This window comes from Canis lupus, chromosome 18 (genome assembly GCF_011100685.1).
Source record: "Canis lupus familiaris isolate Mischka breed German Shepherd chromosome 18, alternate assembly UU_Cfam_GSD_1.0, whole genome shotgun sequence".
Lineage (NCBI taxonomy): Eukaryota > Metazoa > Chordata > Mammalia > Carnivora > Canidae > Canis > Canis lupus.
The window spans coordinates 14,765,130-14,790,111 of NC_049239.1; the positions used below are offsets into that span (position 1 = coordinate 14,765,130).

At 48.3% G+C, this 24,982-nt stretch overlaps 1 protein-coding gene across 1 annotated transcript in view; it reads right to left on the minus strand.

Annotated features, from left to right (window-relative positions):
• CDHR3 (cadherin related family member 3) overlaps positions 1 to 21,419 on the minus strand; it is a 60,588-nt gene extending 39,169 nt beyond the window's left edge. Inside the window, exons 1-4 of the mRNA XM_038562721.1 lie at positions 21,374 to 21,419; positions 12,051 to 12,253; positions 7,020 to 7,185; positions 3,751 to 3,848 (exon numbers count right to left, since the gene is read on the minus strand). Of these exons, the coding sequence (XP_038418649.1) occupies positions 3,751 to 3,848; positions 7,020 to 7,185; positions 12,051 to 12,253; positions 21,374 to 21,419 (513 nt within the window). The remainder of the gene's footprint in view (positions 1 to 3,750; positions 3,849 to 7,019; positions 7,186 to 12,050; positions 12,254 to 21,373) is intronic.
• Between the last annotated feature and the right edge of the window lie 3,563 nt (positions 21,420 to 24,982).

Here is a 24,982-nt window from a genome sequence, read left to right on the forward strand (position 1 = left end):
AACTTGTCCTAACTCCTGGTTCTTGGCCCGGCACTTGCCGCAGATCTTATTGGGGTTGCAGAGCTTGTGGGAGAGCCCCGTACAGGCAGGTCATTGCCCCTGTCCCCACCCCACTCCAAGCAGGATCCCAGTGTTGGGAAGGTCAGTGCCAAGCAACAAAGCCAGCAGGGTGGGGGCCACGCCCCCTCCCTTTGTTGTGGATCCGGTCTGCCCAGTGGGCCCAGCAGGAGCCACAGTACTGGAGATGGACTGGTTCTGGGGACACTGGCGTGTGTGACCCCATTCACCTGAGCCAGTCCCAGCTCTTGGGCAGATCCGAGGAGGACAGGTCCTCTTGAGGCCCAGGGTATGCCCTGAGCCTGAGCTTGGACAGCTGGTCCCCGACCCCCAAGGCCAGGGGCAGCTGGGGGGAGCCCCAGAAGGAAGTGAGCCCCATCGTGCCACCCACCCAGCCGGTGTGCCCTCCAGCGGCAAGAGCAGCAGCAGCCAGGAGGGTGCCTGGCTCCTGGCCCAGCTCTGGTGTTTCATTAAAGCCTTTACTTGTTTCTCCAGTTCAGCAGTTCAGCAGAAGGGTGCAGTGCATCCCAATCACCTGGGACACTTGTGTTCCAGGAATCTGTGTTTTTCAATTAAATTTAATTAATTAATTAATTTTACTTTTTACTTTTTACTTTTTTTTTTTTTTTAAACGTGGAACCCAATGCGGAGCCTGAACTCACCAACCTGAGATCAGGACCTGAGCTGAGGTCAAGCATCGGCTGCTTTAACCGTCAGAATCTGTGTTTTCTTAAAAGCAGCCTACATATATTCTCATGCAGGGGCCCAACCCGCCCAGCCATTCTGACCAGAGGACTCCCCCAGGGTATCTGGCAAATACTCAGATTCCCAGGTCCCCCACCCCCACCCCAGCCCCACAGGACTGCAAGGCCCAAGAGAGAGGCTTGGAAATTTGGGAAACCACGTCTTCCAGTGGTGCTTCTCAGGCCCACCACCAGCGACCCCCGGGGAACTAGATGAGCCTGATGCCTGGGTCACACCCCAGGACGATCACATCAGACCCCTAGGGAGTGGGACCCAGATATCTGTTGTTTTTTAACGTTCCTCTGCTGGTTTCAACTTACAGCCAAAGTTGAGAAGCATGGGTTTGGTCTTGGTAGTCAACCAACCCATCTCCTTTCTCCTTCTAGGGAGCAAAATCCGTCCTTTCCTACCACTTCCTAAATGGTTAGTTCCTGTTCCTAGCCGGAGAAGCCTTCTCTCTAGATTATGCTCATCTTTCCTCCCGGCTGGCTGTCAACTCTCTGCAAGGTGGTTAGTTCTACTGTACGTGTGAAACACCTCATTAACACTTTGTGCTGCAATGGGAAGCGCCCCTCCCCAAACACACTGCAGAAAGCACAGGTGCACCCTGCAGCTGCTCTCGGACCTCTGGCACCGCATTTTCTCTTAAGGGAGCAACGGCCTGAGGCCCCTTCCCTTCCTCAACCTGATCTACCGGGTGTTTTTAAAGCAGCCACTGTGATCTTTTTCCTTCTGCATAATTTGTAGATGAAGATTTAAAAATAAACATTTTTCTCAACTGTTGAGATTCCTTCCACTTTGCCCCCACTGCCTCTTGTATGAGCTTTATAGTAATTATCTTACAAAATTACAAGAATTTGGTGTGTGCACGAATGTCTCCCCACCCATGAGAAGACATAAACATCTTGAGGTACAAGGATGTGTCTCACTTGTCTTTGTGTCCAAAATATCTAATAGAAAGTCTGGCACAGGGACACCTGGGTGGCTCAGGGCGTGATCCTGGAGTCCCTGGATGGAGTTCAGGGATGGAATCCCACATCGGGCTCCCCGCAGGGAGTCTGCTTCTCCCTCTGCCTGTGTCTATGCCTCTCTTTCTCTGTGTCTCTCATGAATAAATAAATAAAATCTGAAAGAAGAAAGAAAGAAAGAAAGAAAGAAAGAAAGAAAGAAAGAAAGAAAGAAAGAAAGAAAGAAAGAGAAAAGAAAGAAAGCCTGGCACATAGTGGCTTCTTGGTCACAAAGAAAACTCAATGTATAAATGAGGTACTAGATTTTGGGTTGCTGACCCATCCAAAATCCCATTTCCTTGGCCACCATCCAACAACAGTGGCAACAGTTCTGGCCGGTGAGAAGTAAAGTAAAAAAGTCCTCCAGGAAGGGCCTCTGGAGGATCTTTGAGATACACACCGGGCTGGCCTGTTCCCTCACTCTTACTCCTTCCTGCTTTTTTTTTCTTCTTCTTCCTGCCTGGAACTGAAAGTTAAAGCCTGGAGGTGCCCCAGTCATATTGTAATCATGAGGTGAACAAAAAGAGGACAAAACCAACATGCGAGTGGAAGAGCATAAAGTTAGAAAGAGCCCAGGTTTCTGAGGGCAGCAGACGTGCCAGCCCTGGACCGCCGGCCCACCTCTGCACTTCTTGTTATGGGAGGGGAGGAAAAGTCCCACATCCACCAGTGTGGTTGAGTTTTCTGTTATTTTCAGACAAACAGATTTATAACTGATATAACAAGGACGTTATCATAAGTATGCATTTAGAGCACCCGGTATTGTTCTGAGCACATAGTAGGGACCCATTAAGTGTTTGCCTCTTCCACTTATTCCATTTATTCACAGAACTCTGAATAAATGATGTCGGGGACAGAGGGTCATCTTCTGATAATAACAGACTATTCCCTAACTCAAGATGTGGCCACTAATCTGAAAACAGCTTTGTTCCAGATCCTGCAGACCATATTCTATGGGTCCTGGAGGTTATTTCCAAGGCTCACTTCCTCCTGTTAGAAAAAGTAGCTCTGTTGAAGCTGCAAATCAAGCAGCGAACAGCAGAAACAGCCTCCTGGTGTTACCAATTCGCTGAGTGTCATATTTCAAGTACTCGCTTCTCTCCGTAAGGCACGATTTGCAGGAGTGATGCCTGCTTCAAGGTTAGTTGGCTGGCTGATGTGAGCTTCGGTTTTTCTCTCCAGCCTGGGCTGCCCAGCTGCAGGGTGTCTGGGCCACTTCAGGGGACGCAGCTAGGAGCCAGGGCCTCCCGGCCCAGGGACAAACTGAAAGGCTCCTTCGCCTGAGGGGTCGTGGTTACAAGAGCTCCTTTGAGAGCTGCATGCAGGAAATGGATTTAAAGGAAGAGAGATCAGCTGTCTCAGACTGAATGGAGAGGGAACGGTCCAGGATCTAGTCTCTGTTTTTTCTCTGGGGGTGGGAGGGGGGGGGCTCTTTTCTTTGGAATTTCTGGGACTCTCTTTTAACTTTTTTTTTTTTTTTTTAAACTTGGCTCCAAGCAGCTTGACTCCATCTCTTGAAAAGGAAGTGTTAATGCCGGCCTTTGGGGTACACATTTTTTTGCTTACTTTTAAAAGAATATTGCTGGATTTTTATCACCTTAGAAATTAAAAATCCTGAGCCATTCCAACATGCCAGACATGGTGCTAAGTGGCTATACAGGCGTTATCTAATACTTACAATCCCCCAGCTGTGTACATGCTATTATTCTTCCATTTTATAGATGAAGAAATTGAATCTCAGAGAGAGGTTAAGAATTTGTCCAAGATCACACAGAGCCATGAGTCTAACCTGGGGTGTCTATCCCTTACCCATTCGGACATCCCCCGTACTGTGTGCCATGGTGGTGGAGAGTCTATCCCTCCCCTCCCACTGCCCACGCCCCTAGCAGAGGCCCCAGGCTCCTGTGTGGAGAAGCCCACCTTGTTTATCTAAGAGACTTACACTCAGAGGTATGTTTCGGCTTGTGTCTTCTGGATCGAAGGCCTCAACCTGATAAATGAATCCTGGGTTTGCTCCTTCCACTATGTAGAGGTCTAGACCTATATCAGCATCCAAAGTGGAATAAGAAACATTTTATCAGATAAAGCAAATGCGGAATTACAGAGTCAGGACGGCTGTACACAGAGAAGCAAAGAGAACCAAGCACTGGCATCGTGGGAAGGAGGGATGCGTGAATAAAGGCATGAACAAGCCACTTATGGGAACAAGCCACTTAAAGTACTCGGGTGGCCACGCTGGCATCACATCTTCCCAAGTTTCCCTCCCACCAAGAAGTGATGTAGGGGAGGAGCCTCCATGTAAGGCTGCTCCATGTCCATGATTTACTTTCAGGTGCAAATTCCCCCAAAACTGAGCCAAGGTCACAGAGCATCTCAGCAGAAATGACTTACAGCAGGAATAAAGGGAGAGGGCCACCGAGGCTCAGGAAGGGGACCAGAAATTGTCTTCATCTACTTCAGACTTCTGGGCAGCCAGAGGGGACCAGCCACTTGACACCACCGGCCCTGCCCAAGGGGCCCCCACGCCCCACTCTGGCATCTCTCTCCCAGAGCCCGTCCTTCTGCGAGAGGGCTGAGGAGTGCACATCAGCTCACTCCTTGGAGGCACTGTGCTGACGGCTTATGTTTTCTCCTTTATCGTCATCATCCCCATGTAAGTAGGCATCTTAATTACCTCCACTTTACAAATGGGGAAACAGGCTCGGAAAAGTTATGAGGCTGTCTCAGCTGGGGAGGGGGTAAGTGCATAAAAATTCCATCCCAGCCCATCCTACGTCTGAGCTCCAGCCCTCACTTACCTTTATCACTGCTCGTGCTTTCATTCAAAACAATGTTTACTGAATTCTCACTGTGTACCAGACACTGATCTATGTATGCACTGGGCACATAGTGCTTCTCCAAACACAAAACCCTGCTCTCAAGGACCTTGCATTAGAGGGGAAGATAGAGACACTACAATAAATGAGCAAAATATATGAACGTTACTGTGCAACGTCATGGAGAAAATCAGGGAATTGAGTGTTGTGGGTTGGGTTACAGTGTTAAATGGAGTGGCTGTGGAAGGTCCATGACACTTGAGTCTAGATTCTTAAAGAAATGAGGACCGTAGACATATGGGGAAAGGGGCAAAGAGCAAATGCAAAGATGCCATTGAGGGTGGTGTGTGGGGCGGGGGGAGGTGTTCACAGCCTGGTGAGGAGGCCAGGACTGCCATAGAGGAGGAGATGGAAGTACGCAGAAGAGAGCACAGTACGGGTTGGAGTGGACTTGAACAGATTTGATGGTACCATTCTTTTTTTTTTAATTTGATGGTACCTTAAGGAGACTCTGGCTCTCCTCTTGAAGGAGATGGAATGTTCTTATGGGGTTTTGAGCTGAGGAGTGCCTTGATTGGACTGATATTCAACAGCATCCTTCTGGCTGCTATGCGGAGAACAGACTGACAGGGCAGGGCCAGTTAACTCCCTATCGCAATAATCCAGGTGATACATGACTAGTGACTTGCACCATGGTGGTAGTGATAGAGATGCCAGGGAGCAGTCAGACTGCTCAGACTTGGCAGTGGCAAGATTTCCTCATAGATTTGATGTTGGGTATGAAAGACAGAGGAGTCAAGAAAGAAAAGAAGAAGAAAGAAAGAAAGAAAGAAAGAAAGAAAGAAAGAAAGAAAGAAAGAAGAAAGAAAGAAGAAAGAAAGAAAGAAAGAAAGAAAGAAAGAAAGAAAGAAAGAAAGAAAGAAAGAAAGAAAGAAAAGAAAAAAGAAAGAGGAGTCAAGGCTGACTTTGAAGTTTGGGATTAAGCAACTGGAAGGGTGGAGGTGCCATTTGCCAAAATGGGAATGACAGGAGAAAGAGATTAGGGGAGAGGATGATGGGGCCAGGGGTGGAGTGGAAGTCAAGAATTTGATCTGAGGGTGTGTTGAGTTTGAGATGTCATGTGCTGACACCAATTCCAATATGTGGGATTTCCCTGCAATCCTCTGACACCTGCGATTCTGCAATTCAACTCAAATCTGATACTATCTACCCAAAGATAGCATTCAGATTCCACCAACCAAGGACTCACCCCACGAGACACCCCAACCCCCACTTCAGATGCCAATTTCAAGTTCAGGCTGTCACCTGCACGTCTGACCCACGAACTATAAATCTGAGTTTCCCACCATCCCCTCTTCGGGTTCAAGGAATTTGATAAAGGGGATCACAGAACTCAGGGAAGTATTTTACTTACAAGATTACCAGTGTATTACAAAAGGATCTAACTCCGGAACAGATAGATGTAAGGGATGCATAGGGCATGACATGGGGAAAGGGGCCCAGAGCTTCTATGCTCTCTGGGCACATCACTGTCCCAGAAGAGAGAGGCTGTTCACCAACCTGGAGGCTCTCCAAACTCTATCCTTTTGTGTTTTTATGGAGGCTTGATTACATAGGCATGATTGCTTACATCATTGACTGTTGGCAACTGAGCTCAATCTCTACCCTCCTCGCCTCTGAGGAGGTAGGCTGAGGTGTGGAAGTTGGGACTAAAAGTTCTAACTTTCTAATCACGTGGTTGGCTCCACTGGCAACCAACTCTAACACTTGGGTGACCTGGGGGCATTCCACACCGCACCTCACAATGTCCCACGTGCCTGTTAGACACAGCAGATGGAGACGTGGGACAAGGCAGCTGGGTATCTGAGTCAAGAGTTCAGAGCAGCTGGGCTAAGATGACAGACTTGGAAGTTGACAGTGTGGATGGCGTTCAACGTCATGAGCCTGGGAGAGATCATGCAGGAAATGATCCACCCTGTGCCCCCGTCCTTTGTATGGTCCCTGCTCTGCAGCAGACCCCGGTCACACACTGCCCTCCAGGGGTCTGGGGGAGAAGGAACAGGTCAGTCAGTGACCCGCGGCAGCACACAGGGATGAGCCTCTGATGGGCTCTGCCCACCCTCACTCCAGAATGATCCACTCGAGGTCCCTGAGCCTCAGTTCCCCCTCCCCCAGGACTGAGAGAGACCCGAGAGAAACCACGGAGGTGAGGGGCTTTGTAAATTGTTGGGCATCATTACTGGGAGTCCTGTGCTGGAGGACATTTCATTTATTCCCTGTTCATCAAGTAGCTGCCTTTTCCAGGGAAACAACTGCTCGTTTACTTACTTTTCTGTTTTGCTCTGTTCCCCAGGGTCCCCCCCCTCCAGCGATGCACCCCCCCAGTGTATCTTACCTTTTGCCAAATTGCCTTGAAACTGAGGTGGCTCGTTCACGTCTGTTACCTGCACGGTCAGGATCTGTAGGTCGGTGACACCGACGCCATCCTTAACATAAATCTGCAAATCAAATATGTTTGGTCCTGTTTCAAAGTCTAGTTCTTCCTTCCCAGTGGTGACAACCTAAAAGCAAATGCAGAATTCTTAGTAACCATGTGAAAGGAGATCTGTTTTGTATGCATGCGTTTTTGCAAAGGGATGTTACTAGGGAGGAAGCAACCAGCATCCTGGAAACCGTCTTTCCCTCACTGTCAGAGGAACCGGTTGTTTTGCTTTAGTCTTTCCCACATAAGCCCCATGACACTTCACTAAAGGGACTCCTGCGTGTGATGCTGCTTTTCAGAGGAAAGAAAAATATTTAGGCGGCATCCTGGTTCCATCGACTGGAGATGAAAAGCCAGGAATTAAAACCCTGTCACTACTTGGGGTAGGCACCTAAACAAGTCCTTTAGCCACCCTGAATGTAGTTGGATTTGCTAGTCTTTAAGAATAAGACACCACGCTTTCCTGGGATTGCTGTTAAGCCACATCATGACCCGGCGCTCTGTGCTAATTTTCCCAAGGCCACGTCCAAGAATGAACAAGGGAAGGATACGTCTGCAGAAATAAGGAACAATATATATTTATATCAACAGTCTCTTCAAGTGTTTTTGTGCATTTCCACACATTCCACTAGTGGGAACCTGTTCTCTGCTCTCTAAGTGTTTTGGAGATGTGAGAGGGACACTAAGAACCAAGGCCAGAGAAACGTCATCAAGATTCATCAGCAGGAACCTGGGCGGTCCAGGGTGGCAGGGTCCTGCTGAGGCTAACTGGAGGCCAACCTGGGACCTCTCCTGTCTCCATGCACACTCCTGTCACCAGCTTAGACCACGGAGTGCCCAGAGCATCAAGGACTAAGTTTCATAACTGTCTTAATTACACTAATGGAACCTATTGCTTATGCATACGACTGGGGCCAGGCAGGCATTCAGGGTCCCGTCGTGATGAGAACTTAGTGTCCCAGCTGAACTTTGGTGTGACCTTGGGAAAGTCCTTTACCTTTCCCTGATTTTGTATCCACATGATTATAACTTGGTAAATTCCCCTTGCCCTAGTTAAACAGCTGGAGTATAATACAGACCATTATAACAAAGAGCTAGATCAGAGTACTGTGGAGAACTGGGGGCAAAGTTCATTGTGAGCTCTGTGTAGTCAGGGAAGACTTCGTGGAGGAGGCTGTGCAAGATCTCAATTGGTTGAGAGAAGGGAGCCATGGATGGGAATGAGTGCATGTGGTGGAGGGAGAAAGTGTGGGAGAGGGCTGAGAGAGAAAATGAGGTAGTCTCATCTCCACCAGTGAGCAGGGTCAGCCAGGCACCCACATATGTGGAGATCACCAATCTCCATGCTTGGCAATTGGCAGGTGAGAGCAGCATAACACAGGGGTAAGAGCATAGACTCTGGGGCCAGGCTAACTGGCTTTAAAGCCCAGCCTTCCCATTACTTAACCCTTTGTGCCTCAATTTCCCCATCTGTAAAATGGGGATAATATTAGCACCTACTTTAGAGGGTTGATGTGAAGATTCCATGGAATACTTTGACCCTCTTTGGCACTGAGCGTGCACTCAGCAAATGCTGACTTTCATTAACATTAAAGAGCCAGAAACTGTTCAGTGAATGTATGTCCAGCAGAGCATCCCCCTCTGTCAAGATAATCCACTGTATTTCCTGATTTAGACCCTTGCTTCCTGCTAAGCCTGGAGCCCTCTCCTGAACCCCAAGCTTGAATGACTCCTTTACTACAGTATTACCTATTAACAGCCCCTTCTTCTGGGGAACTAGTGCTAATACTCTAGAGGAAGGAAATCATGCAGTCAAAAAAGAGTCCAAAAATGTTACATCTCAGAGTCAAAGGAACTGAGTTGCTGTCAACACAAATAAGCAAGTTGGTTTTGCTGCTGTTACTGGCATTTATTGTCTGTGTGCCAGGCTCTTGCCAAGCCATTTTGTCGAGTTATCTTGTTAAATCATCGCAACAACCACAGGTTGGTAAAGTATCACACCTCAGGCAGTTGGAGACTAGGCCAGGGAGGGGAAGGCACTCCAAAGGTCACAGCTGGGAGTGTGGAGGCTCCATTTGGTTGCAGGCAATCTGGCTGCAAAGTTTTGGTGAAAGACAGTGCTTGGTTTCAGGTATGTTGAGTCTGAGGTTGTCCTGGTCAAGGCTGAGCAAATTTGCCAGACCCACCATGCTGGTGACAGTGGGTAAGGAAATAGTGGCGAGAGAAAGAAGGGCAGGTGCGGGCCTCCGCACAACCTCAGACCTCTGGGCCAGAGACCCGAAAACCTCATTACTAGCCTTCTCCTGCAGAGTGTGAAGTCGCCTAGGGAGGAGTCAGGTTCTAGCATGGGATGGCAGCAGAAGTAGCCCTTGTGAGCATTTCGGGTTAGAGGATGGGATCGTTTTGGACAGAGGAGTTGATGCTCTTGGGTAGTTTCTGGGTAGAAGCAATCAATGCTTCAGAACAGCTTCAGGACTGGTGAATATGTGACCTATCCTAGGACCAACACAGGGTCCAGGAAGCGCCAGGCCTGGAACAGTGCACTGAACACAAGCCACCATTTCTAGAAGTCAGAAACAGGATGGAACTCTTCCTTGACTGTCAGCCCTGTTTGGATCATACCAAACATGGAAAGGGCAGGTCCTTTCACCTGATTTTGAGGCCTCACCAAACCAGCAACAGATGTGCACAGCAATGTGGGAGAAAGAGCCCAGGACTGGCCATCAGAAGACCTGCGTTAAGTTCTTATTTCATCTCTTACGGTGATGTGACCTTGGACAAATAAGCTAACCTTGCTGTCTCTCTGTGATCTTAGCTCGAAAATAGGAATAAAGGGTTTTCAATGGTGGTAGAGTCAGTGTCAGGAGTAACCAGAGATCGGGATGGGAATGCTCAATGGGATCCCCGCACACCTGATGCTGCATGATTGCCGTCATCGTCAAAGGCAGTAGAATCTAGAGGCTGAGGGTGAGAGTTCTCAAAGGGGAACAAGCTCGATATCTGCCAGCAGCTGAACTGAATGGATAGATAAATTGTGGTCTGTCCATACGGTGGGATATTATTCAGCCATGAAAAGGAACGAAGTGCTGATCCAGCTTAAAGGAAACTAGTCAGTCATTAAAGACCAGGTACAGTGTGAATCCATCCACGATGCTCCGAATAGGCAAATTTATTAAAAGCAGAAAGGAGATCAGTGGGTGTCAGAGACCGGGGGGAACAGGAAAAGTGTTCTAGAATTAGATGGTGGTGATGATCTGTGAACACAGTAAAAACCACCGAATTGTACATTTTAAATGGGTGAATTGTATGTTGTGCAAAATATATCTCAGTGAAGCTGTTTACAAAAATAGAGGTCTGAAGTCAGACGGCCTGGGTTTCAGTTACAGGTAGCTGCGTGACCCAGGGCAAGTTATTTAACAAATTCTGCTACAGTTTCTTCCACCTATAAAAAGGGGATAGTAATATAAATAAAATCATCAGATTGTTTGAATAGTATAAAAGTAAACACAGGTGGGATCCCTGGGTGGCGCAGCGGTTTGGCGCCTGCCTTTGGCCCAGGGCGCGATCCTGGAGATCCGGGATCGAGTCCCACGTCGGGCTCCCGGTGCATGGAGCCTGCTTCTGCTTCTGCCTCTGCCTGTGTCTCTGCCTCTCTCTCTCTCTCTCTCTGTGTGTGACTATCATAAATGAGTGAAAATTAAAAAAAAATTAAAAAAAAAGTAAACACAGGTGAAGCACGTTCAACAGTGTCCGGCATATATGACATGCTGCACAAGTGCAAGCAGTTGGCAGGGCTTCTAGGACCAGATGACCAGCAGCTGTGGAGGATGAGCCAGAGGTCCAGGGCCAGGTAGATAGGGCAGGTGGGTCACAGAACCAGCATCTGGGGCTGTAACCTGGATGCTGAGGTACAGCCTGTCTGAAAGTATGCTCCTTATATACCAAAGAACCTGCCCCTAGGGGTGCTGAGAATACTGCACACCTGAGCTCTGCCCACACATCATGGGTCCTAAAGATCTGCTCTGGGGCCCACCTTTTGGGGGCTCCCCTGAGGACTCTAACGATCAGCTGTGCTTAAGAGCGCCTAGTATGTACCTCAAGGAGGCCACGGAGCCTTGACCAAGCAGGCTGAGCCCACTGGGTCCCACCAGAACCCCGGGGCAATGGCAGGCAGGACCCGAGTCAGGGCTAATGATAACCGCCAGAGGTTCCTATGCCAACTGAGCAAAGGGCAGGGGTGGGGGAGGTGCAGACACCTGGACCCTAAAGGTGTCCCTAGAAGGGGCTCTGAAGATTCCAGTGGAAAACATGCAGGTGTGTTTGTCCTACCTAAGGAGAAGCACCAACTTTGGAAAAGACTCAAATGATGAAGTAGGAAAGAGAGCGGGGGCAGCGTGGCTCCTGAAGGTGAACGCCTGGGTCGGAATTGTGCAAGAGGAAGCACTTGCACAGCGTGGTTGGACGTTAAAGCTTGTATTTAATGAAGGAGGTGTTCTCACATGTTAAATAAGTCTCATAGATTTCCTTCTGAAAAAATCACAGAATTTGAGAAAAGCAGAATCACCAGGCACACATTCATTAGAGCCTGGCTTTTGAGGGGACCAATGCCCAAACTATGCCACCCAAAGGACTTAGGTATTGTCACCATACGCCTAACTCCTGAGGGCACGGGAGGGCGGTTGGCAATAAGAAACAAGACTTGTATTTGTAACAAACTGAACATATTGCTCCTTGTGCTGGATTAAGCGAAGAAGGAAGGTTCAGAGTGGTTAGGGGCCTCTAGCCCAGAGGGCTCTGGGATTGCCCCAGACAGGCCTCCTGGGTCTTACTAGAGGGGAGAGTGAGCCATGGAAAGGGGAGGAAATGGTCACTGATCTGGAATCCCGACCGCCCTCTTCTTCAGGACCCCGCTCTGTGGACAGTTCCCAAGGAAGCCACTCTTGCCTCAAAATCCAAGCCTGACAGCGCGTTCACCTTGAAGGCATCAGTGAGGGGGCTTGTGTTGATAATCAGGGGCAACCCTGCAGTCACGGGTGACAGCGAGGCTGATAAGTTCACAGAAAACTTGTGCACTGGAGTCTCAGGTGGAGAATTCTCGGCCACGCTGCTTGTAGCAGGCAAGTGGATTAGGTGTAGCGCTTCTCTCCCTGTGGGTTTAAAAAGGATGCAAAATGACATGAACATGAAGGCTTGTGCTGGGAACAAGGACTTAACAGCTTGGTCTAGGGCTTCAACCTGTAGCTCGGAGCGCTGCTGGAAGCTGGTCACTCCCCAAGAACAAATACCCTCACCAAGGACTGGAAATGGAAATGGGAGATCTTCTGGGAGCCAAGAAAACAACCACCACCAACAACCATGAAATCTGCTTCTGTCATTCTGTAAATAAGGCTGCTGCTTTTCTCTTGTCTCCTGCCACTCCTTCTCTTTCCTCGCAGCCTTTGTGAGGAGCTGGGGAAAGACGAATGTGATGCTTTTAGGAGGCAGACATCCACTTGAAGGACCTAGTCTGGCCGTGACATCCTGTCTTACAAGGCCCGGGTAATTTACAAGAGTTTATTTTCCTCATCTGTGTTGGAATTTGATTCAGAGCTCATCAAAACCTAAGTGTGCATGACAGGCAAGCTCCAGAATCATGGTAGATCTCCCCACACCTGTAAGTAATCCCGAGGACAATTGTTTGTCATTATGGGATGCTGGGGGCATCAGTTCGAGGGTCCATCAGTACATCTTGATTGGTAGATTAATTCCCATTTCACAGAGAAGGAAACGAGAGACTCCAGGAAGTCATGTGCATTGCCTCGGGCTGCATTTCAGGCAGGAGTTTCATAATTTAAGAGAAAGTATGTTTCTTCCAGGAAAGCCTTAGGACACTCTTAGGTGTCCTTGATAACTTACCAAGATTTTGCTTATACAGAGAAGAGTAACAGGTTATGTTCTTTCATGCTTCCGTAGTGATGGTTACCCTAGGGAGGTGAAAAGTGTCCCCCCTCCCACATCCCCTCTCCAAAAAAAATCCATGTTCAGTCAGAACCTGAGAAGGTACCTTATTTGGAAATAGAATCTTTGCAGACGAATTGGTTAAGAGGAGGTCATTCCGAATTAGGGTGAGCCCTAATCCACCAAATGGTGTCCCTATAAGAAGAGGACAGGACACAGAGACACAGGAGGAAGAGAGCCAAGTTATGATAGAGGCAGAAGTAGAAGTGATGCAACTAGAAGCCAAGGATCATCAAGCAACCAGCAAAAGCTAGGAAACACATGTAGAACAGACCTCCCTCGGAGTTTCTAGAGAAAAACCAACCCTGTCAGTGCCTTGGCTTCAGACCTCTGATCTCCTGAACTATGAGAGAATAAATTTCTGTTGCTTTAAGCCACCCATTTTGTGGTAGTTTAGTATGGCAGCTCTATGAAGTCAGTGCAATGACCACTCAGCCAATGTTCCAAATAAGTGCATCATTAAAATCTTTTCTCTTGTTTACTCCCCAAAACAACTCTCTCAGAGAGGTATTAGTGGCACCATTTTACAGATGAGGAAACTGAAGTGAAGAATAATAAGTAACAAAATCAAAATTTATACTGAAGTCCTACTTCTTAGCGGGTTTCCTGATCTTGGCCACCATTAGCCCCTGGGGAATTAAGCCACTTGGAATGGGAAGAGGTACAGGGGTAAAGAAAAGGATCTGTCCTCCTGGAAGGTGTGGAACTTCTAGAAACAAACAAGCCATGGGAAAATGCTGGCTTTTGTAAGAGAATGTTTTTATTTCAAATTTGGGGGAGATGGGCAGCCCGGGTGACTTAGTGGTTAAGTGCTGCCTTCAGCCCAGGGCCTGATCCTGGAGACCCAGGATCGAGTCCCACGTCGGGCTCCCTGCATGGAGCCTGCTTCTCCCTCTGCCTGTGTCTCTGCCTCTCTCTCTCTCTCTCTCTCTCTCTGTGTGTGTGTCTCTTATGAATAAATAAATAAAATCTTTTAAAAAAATTGGGAGGAGAAGATGTAGAGAAGTAGATGCGAATGTAAGAAAAATTGAAACATAAACACATTGATACGAGCTTCACAAATCTAAAATCATCTTATGTAGTTTAGAGACTAAAGTACATTATGCATAAGTTATTTTTGCTCCCAGAATAATCCTGTTTTATGGACAAGGACATAGCAAGGGCTCAGAAATAACAAAGCAGCTGAGGTTTAGGGTGACAAGGATATGAATAGATTTTTTTAATCCATTAAAATTGACTTTAATATTATAGCAATCGTGATAAAAATTGGGAGCCAAACAGTAAGCTAATTAGAGGCAAAAAAAAAAGTTCCCCCAAATAGTTTTTTTTTTTAATGAACATATTAATCTACTGCTTCAGTGCTTGGGGCTTTCTTAGGCATAATTCCCCCACACCCTCTTTTCCCATAACCAGAAGTCACCAGGGCCCCCATGAGCTGTTCACCAGACTGTTTCCTCTCTGTTCAGCAAGACAAGGACAATCATAAGCAAAATGGAAGGTTGGTAACTTCAAGGAAACCCCCACCTTCTCTTGTCCCTTCCCACTCACCCGTGACTTGGGCCCCTCCAGTCAAGGAGGAAGGAAGCCTCTGCTCATATTTAAGCAAATACAGAACTCACTTGGTTTTTCTCAAGAATCACCTGCGGTTAGGTAGTGTCCAGCCAAAACGAACAGACCCAAACAAACAAGTAACCACTTGCATTTACTGAGCACCTACTCGCCAGGCATTGTGTGGCTTTACTGCCAGATCTCAGCCATTGTGAACACAATCCTGTGGTGTGGTGTCACCATCACCATTTTACACTCCTGAGGTTGCACACTCACTGATGGGCCGTGGTCGGCCTGGCTCTTGGTGTCTGGGTCCTCTAGCTGACAGGACATACCTACTACAGACAGTCTAGGTGACCGTACACATGGAATGTCTCGTGGCTGTCTTACGACTGGGTAACATGGTAGCCAGATGGTGCTGGGGTCTGGTGAGAAATTGGCCCCTCCACCCAGATATTAGGTGGTGGTGATGCTATCTATGAGAGGCTGTTTGGGGAATAACATAAGGAAGCATGCTGCAGTATTAACTTGACGTGAGCTCGGGTGTGAGAGGCTTTCCGCAACCTCACCCTGAACAGGCAGCTTGCCCTGGCCACCAACCAGGGTGTGTCTCCTTCGATGAACCGAGAAGGCTAGCCAAGCCATGCTCTTCAAATATTGCCCACTGATATCTCCTGGTTTTCTCTGCTGATAGTGTGTCCATTGATCTCGCTGTGTTCATTTTAACTCTTGATAAGCCCTGGGTTCTGGAAACTAATTCTGTGAAAGAACTAACCTTCCAGTCCAAGGCATCTAACTCCAAGCACAGGGCTCTTTGCACGGCTCCACCCTGCCTCCTTATATTTATAGATCTTTTCATAGCCCTGCTTGAATGGTCATATTTTGTATGGCAGCGAGGAAGATATGTTGAAGGCAGAAGTGGATATATTTAGTGCCCTTCAAGCAAATTGTGTTGGGGACTGCCCGTTTCATGTATGACTAAAGCCAGGCTGTATCCTTGGATATGCCCTATCTGCTGGCATTCTTCTCTCTCTCATTCTCTCTCTCTCTCTCTCTCTCTTTTAAGCAGACTCAGGGGCTTGACTCACAACTCTGAGATCAAGACCAGAGCTGAGATCAAGAGTTGGACGCTAACCAAAGGAGCCACCCAAGCAGCCCTCTGCTGACATTCTTGCTGGAGATGTCCTGGACTGCATCTGGTGGCCTCTGTTCCTAGGGCAAGGTTGCATGCACCAGGGGTGTGCCATGAAATCCTAAAAACTTTGTGGCAGACACTCCAGGGATACTGGTAAGAAAGGTAGTCAAGCTGGGATCTCCTGACTCTTAGTTCAACAATCAGTTCCTCTGGCTCTTTTGCTACTAAAAAAGTAGTAGTAGCAATATTAATAGTAATATTAGTAACTAATAGCATAGTAATAATAGTAACCAGTGGCTACAGTCCCTTCCCTAAAAAGAGAGCATTTAATAAGACATGAAATTCAAAAAAAAAAAAAATTAAAAAAAAAAAATAAGACATGAAATTCACCACATGCTCAACCCATTCATTATACAGATCAGTTTGGGGGAGGTGCCCAAAGGTACTCAGCTAATCAGTGGCAGAGGGAAGGTTAGAAGCCAGGGAATGGCTCTAAGATGCGACACCCTTGCCTTCCAAAGAGGGCCTTACAAACTTTCTTTGGTGGTCTGAGTGCTGGAGACCAAGAAAGAGGCTTTAATGGAATTTGACTTACACATGCATCTTAATTAAGGATCAAATTAGAATTGCTTGAAGCGTACACTTTGCAAAAGAAAGAGCATGCAGAAGATTTATTATCAGTCACCGAGCCCATGGAAACATCTTGCTTGCCATGGAGATCTGGATGCACGATGGGCTCACTTGTTTCAAAATGAGCAAAATCACTGCCTTGCCAGAAATGGACCAAAAGACCTCCCCCCGGGAGCCTGTGTTGGAATAATTAAGGCCTCTTCAGCCTCGGTTGTGGGGGAAGAAGTTGGCCACCCTGGGCCTTTGACACCAAGTGGTGATGTTCAGGAAGCATGGGTGACACCGCCTTCTCCCTCCAGGGATGCGGCTGCTCTGACTTACCGTGTGACTTCAACACAGAAGGCAGTCCTTGCCCAAGACTGTCACTTGATAAATACCTTTTCATTCTCTCCAGTAACTAATACAAATGACAGTGAGAGAGATCGGGGAAAGCTGTGAAAAGAGCACGGGATTTGCAATCAGAGCTCTTGCTTCAAGCTTGAGCTCTGTCACCACTTGACTGTGTGGCCCTGGGCTGGTCCCTTAACTTCTCTGGACCCTCTGTCAGCTCCATCTCTCAGGGCCATGGTGCCACCCTACCAGTGGCCATTCAACAGAGCTCAGTTGCTAAAGAAGACACCCAGGACCCAAAGGAAAAGCTTACCAATCCATGGTTTACTACAGATCAAGGAGGCAGGATAGCAACAACATTAGAGTATGCACCACAGCTGAAGGCTGCCTCACAGCATGAGGACCAGGGAGGCCAGGGGCCATCTTCCAGCATCCTCTTTTCTCTAAGGGCCTTAACAGAATGCACTTGCAGGGATCAGAAATCACCAACACAGCCACGAATACCTCGCATCCAGGGAACCCAAAATAGAGTCTCTGCTGGACATTTTTATATTTTGCTGGTCATGTAGGCACCATCTTGTTATGTAACCAGCCTCCGCAGCAGAACCTTCCAAGCCAGGTGCAAATCATCAATCTCGCTGCTCTCCACGAACGGTGCTCACAGGCCCATACAAACCACTCCGAAATTCCCAGGACTCAGAGCTCCAAAGCAGCGCTTTAGTCAGCATGCTTCTTGCCTTGACCAGAAGTCAGTTCCCTGTAGGAACTTCAGCAAAGCAACTCGGGCTAGTTTCAGGCCTGCTAGCATTCACTCTCACAGCACAGATACCATACACTGAAAATGCATATACTTGGTAAACCATGAAACATTATAGAGTGTGGTTTCAATATTTGCAGTATCTTCCTATGCCTTTAATGTACATGATGTGTACTCCCCTGGATGCGATGCTCTCACACTTTCTTTGGAGGGGAGGGCTGATCCATTCCAGGCAAGGCTATTAGCAGGGAGCCCTTAGTAGGACACAGAAGAAAAGATAGTGACTCTACTTGTGATTCTGTACATTCTACTAGGTCATAACTGGCAGGAGAAAGATGTGTTTCTCTTGGGGTAACACTCCGGTGCTGGCCTAGAGAGAGGTGGTTTCTTGCAAACCTCCTCCAGCTCCATAGAAGTGGAAATACGGATGGAATTCTAGAGACTGGGTGCTTGAGCTGGAGAGAGGAAGACAGCAAGATTGCCATGGGCAAGGGTTTTGGGAGAGAGCTAAGAGGGGGGACACCTTTTCCTTTTCTGAGGTTGACATTGAACAGGAAAGTGACATTATAGAAAAAGTAGAAACCTTTTGCAATGGACATTGGACCCCGTATACAGGATTAATTAGCCAATGGGAAGACTTTCCGGAGATGGACTTCATCTTCCTGGCTTTTCAAATGAGGAGAGCGTGGATAAGAAAGGGTTGCACTTAGCTCCTCCAAGAGCCTGAGACATGGAGTCTTGGGCCTCTTTTTGATTTCCTGACATTGTTTAGCAGAGGGCCAGGCGCAATGGCGAGCTTGGGGCAGAGGGTCTTCCTGGAGAGACGTGAGTTAGCCTCCTGCCTGGTGCTCAGTGGAGAAAACCCAGGGCTGGTACCTCATTCAGTTTCATGTGGATCTTCCAGCTACCAAGGAACCCTTCTTTCATTAGACACCCTGGCATTTTTCTTTTCCAAGAGAGTAATACAAAAGTGACTTCGCTGGAGGAACTTTCTCAAAATGCAGATAATGTCAGCGAGCATTGGATTTAAATATTTCAAGGAGCCCTTGCTAAGTCCTCCAGCTTCAGGAATGATGTGTAGTCCTGTGGTACTGATGGAACCGAAAGACTATTTTATCTCAACTCTTCTACCCGTGTGCTTGGGAGATTTGTCTAGTTTGTGTTCTCCTGGGGCTCCCTTTATAAGCCATTGTGGGATTGAGACTCTAGCATCTGTAGTGTCCTGAAGAGAAACAGTTGCATTTCTCTCATCTTAATAGGAGATGGGAAGGACAGAAACTAATTTAAATGCCAATCTAAGGAGACGTTAGATCTAAATCTCTGCATTTGGAGGGGTATCTGTAAATGTGGGAAAAAAGGACCCAAAAAGGGATGATGATCAATAAAAAAAAAACAAATATTTATTGGATCCCATATATATGTATGGCATGGGGGGACCACCAAGCAATAAAGGAAACAAAACCTGTTACTGCAGGGCCGACATTCCCCTTGAGGAAACACAACAGACACATAACAGATGAATTCTAGAATAACTCATGCTGCCTGTTGTTAAGCACTTATTTTGTGTAGGGCACCGTAAAAGAACCTTGGCATATATTCCATATATAGGCAAGAGGAGCTCTTGGGTGCAGTGGGAAGAGCACCCCCCAGGAGTTTGGGCAATCCAGGGAGGCTTCGTGGGGGAGGTGGGGCTTGACTTGGGTGTTGAAGAATGTAGAAGCTTTAGATCAAATGAGAAGAAAGAGGATACTGGAGTGTGTTCCTTTGAGATTATTATGGTGCTGCCTGTTTCCAACAGCCTGAAAGCAGCTACCAGTGTGGCCACCATGCCTCCCTTGTGATGCTATGTGACTCTGTGTTTGAGAGCCAGGATAAGAATCAGCTTCTCAGACTCACAAAAGAAGATGAGAGGGAAACACTGCATCACAGCAGACCTTCAAAAAACTAGGATTTGCCCTGTGAAAGCCAAAGCAGGGAACAAGTGCATGGCCTTTTGGAGATGGAGGGATGGGAGTGTGGTTTTGACAAGGAATTTCAAATATTTCTTGCAAACCTTTGTGATCTGTCGCTTTAACACATCTGATGATAAAGTTCCAAATGATAATCTTCAGTGTGAGACACTGGGTTCTTCCTAACTTCACTCTTCCCCCAATAGCAACAAATGTCACCTCTCTGCTCAAATGACTATGGTCGTAAAAGCCTCTGTTTCGGGAAATCTCAAAGGTTTCCTTCAAGGGAGAGTCTGAACTGCACAAAATCCGACATCACATTCCCAACAACTCCCACCCTCTGCCAAGTAGAAAAGCCGAAGATTAAAGAGGGCTTAGTATTAGGAAACCCAGTCATTTATTTATGTTATTAGCAGATCGAAGGGGGAAATTAAATGGTCAGGTCCCTTCTGGGAAAGGCATTAAAAATCCACTGTGATTCAGAAATAAATACCTGAAAAAAAGTTATCTCCTTACCATAGAAAGCATTTCTGTTTCACACCAGAAGTTAACATCATGCTTAATGGGGAATAAGACAAGAGTGTACACTCTTATCGTTGTTCAACAACAGCCTGAAGGTACAGGCCTGGTAATTAGATAAGGAAAAGAAATACAAGACAAAAAAATAGGCAAGGAAAAGTATAAATGTTGATTATTTTCAAACCTGGAAAATGCATGAGAGTCATCTGAAAAACCATGACAAATTATGAGAGAAGTCATTAGTAGACTTCCATCCATTGTGTGACAATCAATTAAAACAGACAAGGGAAGAGAAGATTCTATTCACAAATACAGAAAAAGTAAAAGAAAGTACTGGTAATAAACGCAATGAGAATGTGCAAGATCTCCGTGAAGGAAATCCTAAAATCCTCAGGAGGAAAACAAAGACTTGCAACAGGATCTAGAACTATTGGGCAGCCCGGGTGGCTCAGCGGTTTAGCGCCTGCCTTCTGCCCAGGGCGTGATCCTGGAGACCCAGGATCGAGTCCCGCGTCGGGCTCCCTGCATGGAGCCTGCTTCTCCCTCGGCCTGTGTCTCTGCCTCTCTCTCTGTGTCTCTCATGAATAAATAAATAAAATCTTAAAAAAAAAAAGAACTGTTGACCAGGAAAGTTCAATGTCATATGTAATAATAATCACCAACGTTTACTTAGCATTTACCACGTATCAGACACTCCGCCAAGTGCGTTACTATATAACTCATCAAATATGTAAATTATCCCTACATTCATCTGCAAATTTAACATGATTGAATTCCACACATTATGTATATACTACCTATTCAAAAAGAAGATTGGATTTAAAAAGCTCAATTTCCATGATCCAAGCTGACGACATTAAAAAGGATCACCCAAGATTCTTCAAGCTCTTGCATTAAGAAAGAAGGAGTACAAGAAGCATTAGGTTGAATCTTTGGTTCTTCTATCAGAAGACCTTTCCTTGGCTCATGATTAAGACAATCACCCCTTGATGCCTCGGTTTTCCCACAGGATGACTTGCCAGCTTCAAGTTGCCTCCAGGAGGCTCCAGAGAAAAGCCAGGATCCCCACAAAGACTGATTTGACACACACACGAGCTCTGCCCTGAAAATCATCTTCCCAACCTTCCACCTTGGAAGGACTTCTGGCCCAGGCCAGTCAACAGGGAGAGAAAGTGAAGTCTACACGAAGACCAGAGACTAGGCGTTGGCTTTGTTCGGCACCTCTCTTCTCCAGAGCTCCCCTGCCCAGCCCCCTGGGGCTCCCTACTGCTGTGTCACCTCAGTCACCAGTGCTGATAAGCCCACAGTTGAAGAAGACCTCCCAGATGCGAGTCCCTCCTGGGGGACGTTATCACTCAGTGACCGTAACTAAGCCAAGCGTGGTGACAAATGGAGCGCCTACCTGATATGGCGCCCAGGAGAACCAGGAGAAAAACTGCTCCCTGCATCTCCGAGAGTCACCTGTGTCCACACTTCCAGTGTATCACCCAGTAGCTGAATCCTGCCTGACACCCTGAGTTTATGCCACTCAGCTTCCGCTCCTGGTTTTGTTGCCATGAGAGAAATCAAACAGAGGCTTTGGTGGTAACGCAGGGAGACTCCAAACACCACAGGACTGTTCTTTGATTACCTGCTTCTGTGACCTCGTGGTACCCAAGAGGCCAACCAGCCAGCCCCGGGGGAGCTCAGAGTCTATCTTAAAAGCCCACAAGAGGGGATCACTGGGTGGCTCAGCAGTTTAGTCCCTGCCTTTGGCCCAGGGCGCGATCCTGAAGTCCCGGGATCGAGTCCCGTGTCCGGCTTCCGGCATGGAGCCTGCTTCTCCCTCCTCCTGTGTCTCTGCCTCTCTCTTTCTGTCTATCATAAATAAATAAATAAATAAATAAATAAATAAATAAATAAATAAACAAACAAACAAACAAACAAATAAATAAATAAATAAACAAACAAATAAATAAATCTTAAAAAAAAAAGCCCACAAGAGCAAAGAAAGCAGAGGCATGGAGATGGTGCTAAAAGCTGGACATAAGGGCCACCTGGGTGGTTCAGTCAGATGTGTCTGCCTTCAGCTCAGGTCATGATCCTGGGGTCCTGAGATCGAGCCCCGCATCAGGCCCTCTGTTCAGTGGAGGGAGTGCTTCTCCCTCTTTTTTTTTTTTTTAAGATTTTACTTATTTATCCATGAGAGATGCAGAGAGAGAGAGAGAGGCAGAGATCAGGCCCTGGGCTGAAGGCGGCGCTAAACCACTGAGCCATCAGTGCTGCCCTGCTTCTCCCTCTTCCTCTGCTTCTCCCCCTGCTTGTGCTCTCTCTCTTTCTCAATAAATACATAAAATCTTTAAAAAACAAAACCAAAAGCTGGACATAAGCATAAACATCCGTGATGGTCTGAAGCACCCTGTAGCCAGGCATCTCGTCTTTTCTGCTGCCCTGAATTGCTGAGCCGGGCTCAGAGTTGAGACCAGACCCCTCCTCAAAGCAGACTGACTGTGATAGACCCTGCCCATCACCACCACCCCTCTAGCCTTCGATGAAGTCTGTGGTGGAAGGTTATCGGGGTAGTGAAGCTTCTGCGCACTGGGGAGCGATGTGGCCTGTCCCTCGGGGTCAGGTGCTGCCCTACGTGGTGCTTTTGCTTTGTGCCGCATGCAGCCCCACGCGGGTTCCAAGAATGAAAACAGAGAAGGGGCAGTGGCAGCACAGGGGTGGGGGGTGGAGAGGCCTGACCCCTCAGCATGGTGCAGTGAGAATAGTAGTTGACACAGTGGAAGGAGAAGCAGACTCTCACTGAGCAGGGAACTGGACCTGGGCTCAAACCCAGGACCCCGGGATCACGACCCGAGCTGAAGGCAGATGCTTAACCGACTGAACCGCGACCCTGGAGGCAAGACCTGCAGGGAGGTTGACTGGAGGCCAGGAGACCATCCCAGCTCATATGCCCCTGCCCTGAGACTGCTGTGGAAGCTGCTGCAGCCCCTCTCGGGCACAAGGGGACGAGGACTTAGAAGGCTGAGTGGCCTGCCCTCGGTCAAGCTGCCAGTCGGTGACCAAGCTGGCACTTGGGTCTCCTGCTTCCCAAACCTAGGGCAGCAAGGCCGGCACCCTTCCTCGCCCCCACCTCAAACCTTGGGCGAGCCCCTTCCAGCTCCCACAGTGCCGCCTGCAGCTTCTTTCCCCAATTTTGCTGCCACCAGTCTGGGCTAACAGCCCCGGCCTCTGACCCGGACTGTCCCAAGAGCATCCGGCACATCCTACAGGAGACCGTCAGCTGAATTCCCCAAAAGCACAATTCTGGTCCTCATGCTCTCGCTCAAAATAACAAGCAACCTTTCCCTTAGGAAAAGATGACTTTTCCTGGGGACGGCAGTAAGATCTGAATGTCAGTCTGTAAGCTTCTGTCTGAAATAGGTAGATGACAAAAACAAAAACAAAAACCCCTAGGTTTTGCTGTGCGGCCTTAGGCGAATTACCGAACCTTCCAGAATCTCAGTTCCACTTGCAGGCATCAGGGCCAGGCCGTCGTGCGGCCTTCTCGCAAGCAGCACCCGGATAATGAAGGGAGAGACCCGGGCCCTTGGGCTGTGCTGGGTGATGCCGTGTCGTCCTGCTAGGCCACCCGGGGCAGCGGCAGGGCCTAGAACTCGGAGGGACTCCGCAAACGCGGGCCGCAAACCTAAGAACAAATAGTTGCCAAGCTACCAATTCTCACCTCTCAGCTTTTCCTGTCATATCAGTTACTGTAAATAATCCATTTCATTATGCATAATTAAAGCTGAAGTGATGGCTCAGATTAAGTTATGGAAAACGTCAGAATAATTAAGCCTTTGAATTAAAGAAACTCACATCTGTTTAATTTTCAGCCCGATTGCACCGCAGGCTCCGGGCCGCCGTTTCCACCGGGTTGGGGGAGCCTTGGCTTCCTTCCCCCTTCCTGGTCCGGCCATCAGGTCACATTTGGGAATTTGTCGTGGGTTTGTTCTCCCGTAATTCGAGATTCCGTGTTTAGCCCTGGGGTCGTTTCTGCCCTCACGATGTTCTGTGGTCTGATCGTCAGCTCCTATTTTCTTCTTGAAGCACGTGGTCCTGGCACCAGGGTCCCGTGGTGGGGGGTCAGGGGGCACCCGGAGTCCCCTTGCTCTCCTGTTCCTCAGTCGTCCTGGTCCCACCAGAGCCACGGCCAGGTGACATGAAGGGACTGCCTGGAAGGTGCTGGAACCTTTGAGGCAGGCACCCCCAGCCTCCGGTGGAAGACCTGGGGAGCCTTGTCCTGGAACGGGTCTGGCCGGCCAGTGGGTCGGGTGCTTCGAGTATTTCCAGCAGCTCCTCTGGGCTCCAGCCACTGCCACCGTCTGATGTGCCAGCAAGGAAGTTGGGTTCCAAAGATTTGTTGTCTTGGAATTTGGAGCATGCTTTCCTCCAGAACCCTGTGCATAAGCTGCAACGCAGAGGAAGCTTGGAGACTTGAGATGCGGCACGGAGAGCGCTGCTGGGGACCCTTAAAGGTCGAAACACCCCTCAGCGGTTGCATGGGCCGTGGCCCTCCAGGGACCCGGGTCACCTCTCCATCACCGGGCAAGCTCGGTGCACGCCTCTCATTCATCCAGTCCCGTGACTCTGGGCTTCGGGGATCCAGACTCAGCAACAGGGCGCCCCCGCTCCACCACTCCAGCACCCCTGCCCAGCGGGTCCCCCAGTCAGAAGAGGGCCCTTGAGGCCAAAGCCATGCTGCAGCCACGGTGGCCCCGCTGATGGCCTGCAGCTCCTCCTCCTGCAGGGCACCCTCCCCACACCCACACCTCTTGCAAATCACACTCTCCCTCTCCTCCCCTGTGGGGCCCAGCCAGTCTCCAAGCTTTCCCGGCCCAGAGATGCTCTTCTACTTCACCGCTTGCCTGTCGCTCTGCGTGCAACACGGTGCCAGATGCACAGCCAGTGCCAGAGACATTCTGGAATTGACGGAATTGCTTTATACTCTTGGCCTGTGCTCTGCTCTCTCCTGCCCCAAACACCC